The sequence below is a fragment of the Erpetoichthys calabaricus genome, chromosome 1 (genome assembly GCF_900747795.2).
Source record: "Erpetoichthys calabaricus chromosome 1, fErpCal1.3, whole genome shotgun sequence".
NCBI lineage: Eukaryota > Metazoa > Chordata > Cladistia > Polypteriformes > Polypteridae > Erpetoichthys > Erpetoichthys calabaricus.
Window position 1 is genome coordinate 90098767 of NC_041394.2, and position 8176 is coordinate 90106942.

Sequence of the window (8176 nt, forward strand, 5' to 3'; positions counted from 1 at the left end):
GACATTTAATAAGAACGGAGAAATTGTGAAATCCAATAGAAAAAATAAAAGTGGTGTAAAAATAGCTCTATGATGGGAGGAACAAGACAAAGGAAAACTGAAAGGTACATGGAAGTAATGGCTGACAAATGTGATAATTTAGAAACTGTAATCCTGCAAATTGTGACTGATTAACAATGAAATATCAGAGTATGCTACTACCTAGTGACTTGAAACAATAAAAGTAGATGCGTTGCTAGCTGCAGCTGTAATGCATGAGTTCACTCCAATTGTTCTTTTGAGTGACCTTCTTGGGTTTGGACAATCATCTTCAACCTTGACTTTACAGTAAAGGCATCATTCTTAATTATGAGTCAAGCCCCCCATTACTGAAGCAATACTGAGGGTACATAACTGTGACTCATATGTGAATGCTGGACATGGTAAGAATTCAGGAAGGCAGGGGAGAAAAACAATGAGACAAATGGAAAAGATAACCCATGTCCCTAAAGTTCTGTGTATATACTTTAGGTATTCGATATTAGTCAACTACTTCCTTGTTCCATTCTGTTTTTGTTTTTCTTGTTTCTCTCATTATATAGGTATTTTTACCTGATTTTTTTTTTTTTTCTTTTGGCATGCACAATGTACCGATTCTTATACATTTCTGTGTGGTGTAGTGGGGTAGTGCCATTGGATTTTAAGTGGTTCAGTCACTGCATGCTTCTGAGCAAATCACTTAACCTGCCTGTGCTTCATGTGGACATGTTAGCAGTCCATTCTGTAAAGTGTTTTGCAGTGATTTGTGCACACAAAAATTGGTTGTTACCTTTGTCATACTTTGACATCCCATATAAGCTACAATGTCTTACACAAGGCATTGCATCGTACACAGTTTTTCTACAACTTTTAATATGTAAGGTGTTTTACCATTCTTTTTTTAAGAAGACATACAGTAACTGTGATCTCTGCCTTTTTTAGAACATTAGAACACTCTAGATGAGTACAGGCCATTCAGCCCAACAAAGCTCACTAGTCCTATCCACTTAATTCTTCCAAAAAGTCGAGTTTTGAAAGTCCCTAACGTCTTACTGTCTACCACACTACTTGGTAGCTTATTCCAAGTGTCTGTCGTTCTTTGTATAAAGAAAAACTTCCTAATGTTTGTGTGAAATTTAACCTTAACAAGTTTTCAACTGTGTCCCTGTGTTCTTGATGAACTCATTTTAAAATAACAGTCTTGATCCACTGTACTAATTGCCTTCATAATTTTAAACACTTCAGTCATGTCACCTCTTAATCCTCTTTTGGTTAAACTGTAAAAACTCAGCTCTTTTAATCTTTCCTCATAATTCAACCCTTGTAGCCCTGGAATCAGCCTAGTCTCTCTTCTCTGGACCTTATCTAGCATTGCTATGTCCTTTTTGTAGCCTGGAGACCAAAACTGCACACAGTACTCAAGATGAGGCCTCACCAGTGTTCATCCATCCATCCATTTTCCAACCTGCTGAATCTGAACACGGGGTCACAGGGGTCTGCTGGAGCCAATCCCAGCCAACACAGGGCAGAAGGCAGGAACCAAGCCCGGGCAGGGTGGCAACCCAGCGCAGGACACACACAAACACACCCACACACCAAGCACACACTATAGGGCCAATTTAGAATCGCCAATCCACCTAACCTGCATGTCTTTGGACTGTGGGAGGAAACCGGAGCATCTGGAGGAAACCCACGCAGACACGGGGAGAACGTGCAAACTCCACGCAGGGAGGACCTGGGAAGCAAACCCAGGTCTCCTAACTGCGAGGCAGCAGCGCTACCACTGCGTCATCGTGCTGCCCGTAATATGTTCAAGTTACATTTATTTTATATTATTTTTGATTTGATATGCTTTGTTAATCTCCAAGGGGAAACTGTCTTTTTGCATGATTTTTGGGGGGTCAGAGTCCAGGGTGAGCCATTGTATAACAGTCCTGGAGAAATTTTCAGGTTAAGGGCCCAACAGAGTAGAATCTCTTCTGGCAGTAAAGGGATTTGAACCGGCGACCTACCACATACCAGTGTAGATCCTTAGCCAAGAAGCCACCACTCCACCTTATTTTTTTCTTCAACACCAGAAGTAGTATAATCATTTCATACTTTGATGAATGTAACAAAAACAGTATCAGTTTATAGCACATTTCAATGTAGTAAAGTGTTTACATACTTACTTTGGTCTGGATCTTTGCATGTACAGTATGTTCCTATGCAGATTCCTATGTTGTCATTAAATCAGGTTGTGCTCTCCTTTTGTAGCAAATTTCATCCATTTTTGTAGAAATGTAACCATTGATATGTTTCACACAATCTGATCTGCTTGACATTTACCTGCTTTGCTTTTATGTCTGAAAAAATGAACAGGCACCAGGTGTGAGGCATGAAGTCTGAATGCATTCATTTCATTCAGTGCTTATTGAGTACATTTCAGTTGACAGAGTTCAAAACCTGTTTGTGTTGTAAAGGCTAATTTGCTGATGTGATGCTAAATAAAACAGCTTGACTCTACTGTGTCTGTGAGGACGGGACTGTAGTAGTAAAATCCTTAAACTCCTCATTAAGCACTAGGCTTATCAGACAAAATAGTAGGTTATTGATTTTTTTTCTTGAAGAAAAAGAAGGAAAAAATTGACGACAAACCATAATTCATGTTGTTTATTCAAAGTAATGATCAATTATTCTGACAGAGAATCTAACATTTAAAAATTGACAATACTGTTTAGCATGGATGTTGCTTTATGAAATACCCTTAGAAACTTTACAAAAACCCAGAGGTTGTCTGCGTTTCATTCAGCTGAAGCTACAGGAATCACATTTAAACATTTTACAGTTGTAATAGATGATGATTTAGAGGCAGTCTGATACCAGTTAGATAGTTCAGTTCCATTCTGAGATAATTATTTTCTTGTTTCTGAAAAGTAACCAACATTTATTTGATTGATACACCAATGTGTCAACATACTCAACCAAAACTGAGTTCAGTAAAATGCAGTAATCAATAACTTTATCTCTTTAAAGATCAATCTAGCTTTCTGTTCAGCTGTTCAACCATTGTGATATTTATAAATTTTAAAAGTATGAAAAATGTGCATCACATCAGTGTAGTATGTGCTGTTGACTTTATCAAGCTGAAAATCAGACATTAAGAAAGCAAGAAGATGATGTTTATTCTCTTTTCATATCCAGTTATTTTAATCAGAGTTTTAAAGAGTTGGATTCTTGAGAACCTTTGGTGGCATTAAGACCACAGTCACTGTATCTTTGACTAAGGATACAGAAAATGGAGGAATGTACAGTATTGAGGAATGTTTAGTATGTGTACATAAAGAAAGAAAGAAAGAAAGAAAGAAAGAAAGAAAGAAAGAAAGAAAGAAAGAAAGAAAGAAAGAAAGAAATGCAATTTAAGTTTCCTCTTCACACTGAAATGATTCAAATTAATACTATGCTATCATTATTTCATATTTAACTTTTGCCATGATCCATTTCAAATGCAATTTCTAATGAAACTATGCTGGCCGTTGAAAGTGATCAGGTTTTGGCATCTTGTCTATTGGCATAGTGTTTGCTACACACTGCAAAAGATTGACCCGATACAGGTCTGATAGACAGGGGTTGTGATGTCTACCTAGATCTCACTGAAAGAGTCTGTGATGACCTTGATGACTGACCCTGTGCAGATAATATCTTCTTTAGTGTTTAGGCATTTGCTCACAAAGTGGTGGTTCGAGTACAAGTTCCATTCCTGTACACCATTTCTGAAGCTAGGCAGTCTTTCTGGAATTCTTTGGGGTTACACGCCACTTTAGTTTTTAAAGCCACAGCACAGTAGTCAACTGGTTCGCCATCCATCCCACTTTCCATCCATCGGAAACACATGATCCTCTGAAAAGAGCGTCGAAAGTTGTCCGAGACAAAGCCATAAAGGATCGGGTTGGCCCCGCTGTTGGCATAGCTCAGGATAACAAAAAGTTGAGTGATAATAGGGTCAGGTGGTCTCTGAAAAACACTAACCAGCTGGATGATGTAAAATGGCATCCAGCAGATGACAAACACAGTGACCACTAACATGACCATCCTTGTGATCTTCTTTTCAGACTTTCGTCTTTGCAGCCATCCTGCTTTCAATGCTACTGCTCTCATCTTGACCACAATCAAGCAGTAGCAGAGGCAGATGGCCACCACAGGGAGGAGGAAACCAAGCAGAAAAGTGTAAACTACAAATGCTTCTGACCACGAAGATTCGGGCCACAAGAAGTTGCAGTCAACTCCTCCATCATCAGATGGAACTGTGTCAGCAAATATAATGATAGGTAGGATGACCACCAAAGAAAATACCCATACACAAATGTTGATCATTTTGGCAACTGTTGGACGGCGATAGCGAGCTGCTTTGATTGGATGAACGACTGCAATATAGCGGTCAATACTTAGAACAGTAAGACAGAAGATACTGGTGAACATATTAATTCCATCGACGCTCAAGACCAGTCTGCACATCAGAGATCCAAAGGGCCAGTGCTGTAGAGCAGCAGATGTAGCCAAGAAGGGAACGCTCAACATGAAAAGTTCATCTGCAATAGCTAAGTTTAGTATGTATATGTTTGTAGCAGTTTTCATCTTTGCATATTTTAGGATAACATAAATGACCATTGCATTTCCAGTCAGTCCAACACAGCAAACAATAGCATAAATGGAGGGGATCACAATCTTGCTGGCATCTTGTTCCAGGTCTGAGTCTCCATATTTCAAAGAATAGTTGAATGGAAACCCTGTGGGGTATAACAGATCATCAGAATTATTTCCCACCTCCATGATGGTTCTCTTGGTGTGGTGGGAGCTGGATTTTTTTGTCTGACTTGTCAAAATTGAAATCCTCAAGGTTTCTTAATTTTCTGCGTGATATCTTGCACACTGAAATCTCCTCATTTCCAAGGGTGTCAGAGGTCAGCAACTTTGTCCTCTATAAAAAAAGAAAAAAATGTGTTTAATAATGGGACTATTATTGGATATTTTTAAATAAGAGTAAGCCCTTCTAGCAGTCACTTATTTTTTTATTGCTTAAGAAAATACCCTTTTTCTAGATGCAGGGCTATATTTCTTTTAACACAAAAGGCTTTAAAATGAAAGATAAATCCAGGTTACATGATAGGCAAAGAACAAACCACGGTCAACAATATTAGCCATTTTCATCTTTAATCAGAATGACTGAATTATATCCATTTGGTTAACCTAATCAATTTACTAATGAGAATGTCTTTGTCTGATTTATTGATGCTTTAATATTAACTTGACTATTGGATGAATATAAAATATGCACAGCTGATAGAATTCACAGTTTTATTATGTGCAGTAAATATACAATTTGTTAGACAGTCTTTTAGATCACATTTAATGAAATTATTAGTACTTCTGACCAATGTTAGCAGAAAATGTTTTTTTAAAAAAGATGATTTATATGATCATGTGCAATTTTAACACCTGGGGGCTCAATTTAATGAATTGAATTAGTACAGACTTGCAAAATTGATGACCTATTGTCAGCAAGGTGCCGCACCTTGTAAATTGATTTCTGATGTACTTTCCATTTTTTTCTTCAAACATAATAAGGTAGGCCATTAAATTTTTAAAAGTGTCGCTAAGTAGCATTTCAATAGCTATAGGGGAAACTATAATGATTTATTCACATTGAGAATCATAGTGACAGCCTTGATATGAGGGGATGACTGGAGTTTTACAAAGAAAACAGGAAAGGTCTAAAAAATTATGCCCCAGTCATTTTAGCAGAGCTTGGTCCTAATTTGAGATCCTGAGGTGGTTCATCGGGTGGTGGGTGTGGCAATGCACTGTATCAATGCACCTCCTCCTCCTCCTCCTGCTCTTTGTGTAAATAAAAGAATTTTCATCAATCTGGAACCAACCCCACATTTTTCATTTTATTTCAATAGGTACCAAGAACTTAACTTATGTGTATAACAGTTGACTCCCCATATCTTCATTCCCTTTTTTGTTTTTTTTCCATTTCAGCTTCCTTTCATGTTCCCTCTTTTCTCGTTCCCTGTTTTACTTTGATTACTAAGAGCATGGGTCTTATTTCCCTCACCTGAGTGAGATTGAATGACTGGTCTTTGCATGGCATTTTCCTTTGGCCCTTCTAGTCTAAACAAGTCCCTTATTGCTCCTACAAAGAGCAGCAAAAATTGTCCAAGACAAAGCCATAAAGGATTGGGCTGGCCCCACTGTTGGCATAGCTCAGGATAACAAAATGTTGAGTGATAATAGGGTCAGGTGGTCTCTGGAAAACGCTAACCAGTTGGATGATGTAAAACGGCATCCAGCAGATAACAAACACAGTGACCACTAACACGAACAGCCTTGTGATCTTCTTTCCAGACTTCTGTCTTTTCAGCCATCCTGCTTTCAGGGCAACTGCTCTCATCTTGACCACAATCAAGCAGTAGCAGAGACAGATGGTCACCACAGGGAGGAGGAAACCAACCAGAAAAGTGTAAACTACAAATCCTTCTGACCACAAAGAATTGGGCCATAAGAAGTTGCAGTCATCTCCTCCGTCATCAGATGGAACTGTGTCAGCAAATATAATCATAGGTAGGATGACCACCAAAGAAAATACCCATACACAAATGGTTTCCTGGTTTCAGCTTTCACTTTCCTTATAGATAATGACTCAGCTACTAGTTTTTAATTTTGTGCTTTAGCATATGTGTAGTTAGGATTTTGAAATAATTAAAATAGCATGTTAAACGATTTTTGACTTTGTCCACTCTATCTGCCTTCAGGATTATGCGTTTGGGATTTCAACTGGCTTTTTAAATTCACTTTTCTTTGAGTTTACTTTTTTATTTCTTGTTTGTTCTGACATTCAGGTTCCTTTACGTCTTGCTTGTTTCTGAGCTAACAACTGTTTCATTTGCATTCCTTAGTTCTAATTAATTAAATTATTATCTGCCCCTGTTCTTTGTTACTGTTACTTAATTATTTTAATCATTCTTGTTATTTTTTAATTATCATTAAATATATTATTTGATATGTATTGGGGTGGCACGGTGGCATAATGGGTAGCGCTGCTGCCTCGCAGTAAGGAGACCTGGGTTTGCTTCCCGGTTCCTCCCTGAGTGGTGTTTGCATGTTCTCCCCGTGTCTGCATGGGTTTCCTCCCACAGTCCAAAGACATGCAGGTTAGGTGCATTGGCGATCCTAAATTGTCCCTAGCATGTGCTTGGTGTGTGGGTGTGTGTGCCCTGCGGTGGGCTGGCACCCTGCCCAAGGTTTGTTTCCTGCCTTGCTCCCTGTGTTGGCTGGGATTGGCTCCAGCAGACCCCCGTGACCCTGTAGTTAGGATATAGTGGGTTAGATAATGGATGGATGGATATTTATTGGTGATTTTTCTGTTTTGGGGGGGGCTTTTATGGTTTTAGCTTTACTTTAGTGTAAAATAATTACAATGTGATTATCTGTGAGGAGTTGATTAAATTTAATTAAGAATACATCTTTGTGAAGCACTGCTATCCAGCCATTTAAAAGAATAAAAGATTTGACCAATTATACAACTGGGGAATCAAACATTAAATAGCCAATATTGTGTGCAGATCAGACAGGCTTACGACTAACAAGTCGCTTTATAATATGGTCACATTTCAAAATACAAAATGTTGTTTTGAAAAAAATATTTCAAATTCAAAAGAATGGTAAGAAAAGTGCTAAATTCTTAGGTTCTTTAGGTTTTGCTGAGGAGCTGCAATACATATCGGCAGAATCAAAGAGTCATAAAGATTGCGTTGTTCAAAGGTCTGTTTTGATGCCTTTTGAACAGATCATCAAGAAACACAGTATTCCCAAACAAGACTTTTTCCGTTATTTGCAGACATTTGCAGCTAAGCGACTTCATGAAGAAGAAGACCACTTTACTTTCATGGTTCCTATTCACATTGGTTGAGAAGCATGTGTTTTGTGATAGAGGTGATACATCTATTGCTGTGTTTTTACCAGATGTCCTGTGACTAGTACTTGGCGCTTAAAGATGGTGTAGGACAGGGGTGGACAAAGTCATTCCTGGAGGGCCGTAGTGGCTGCAGGTTTTTGTTCCAACCCAATTACTTAATAAGAAGCACTTATTGCTCAAGTAACACGTCTGCTTCACTTT

The 8176-nt window shown here is 38.4% G+C and overlaps 1 protein-coding gene across 1 annotated transcript in view; it reads right to left on the reverse strand.

Moving 5' to 3' along the window:
• Positions 1 to 3413: 3413 nt before the first annotated feature.
• The window catches only part of sstr1b (somatostatin receptor 1b), a 78638-nt gene continuing 73875 nt past the window's right edge, over positions 3414 to 8176 (reverse strand). The window contains exon 2 of the mRNA XM_028803229.2: positions 3414 to 4975. Coding sequence (XP_028659062.1) covers positions 3724 to 4827 — 1104 coding nt within the window. The 5' untranslated portion in view covers positions 4828 to 4975 and the 3' untranslated portion in view covers positions 3414 to 3723. The remainder of the gene's footprint in view (positions 4976 to 8176) is intronic.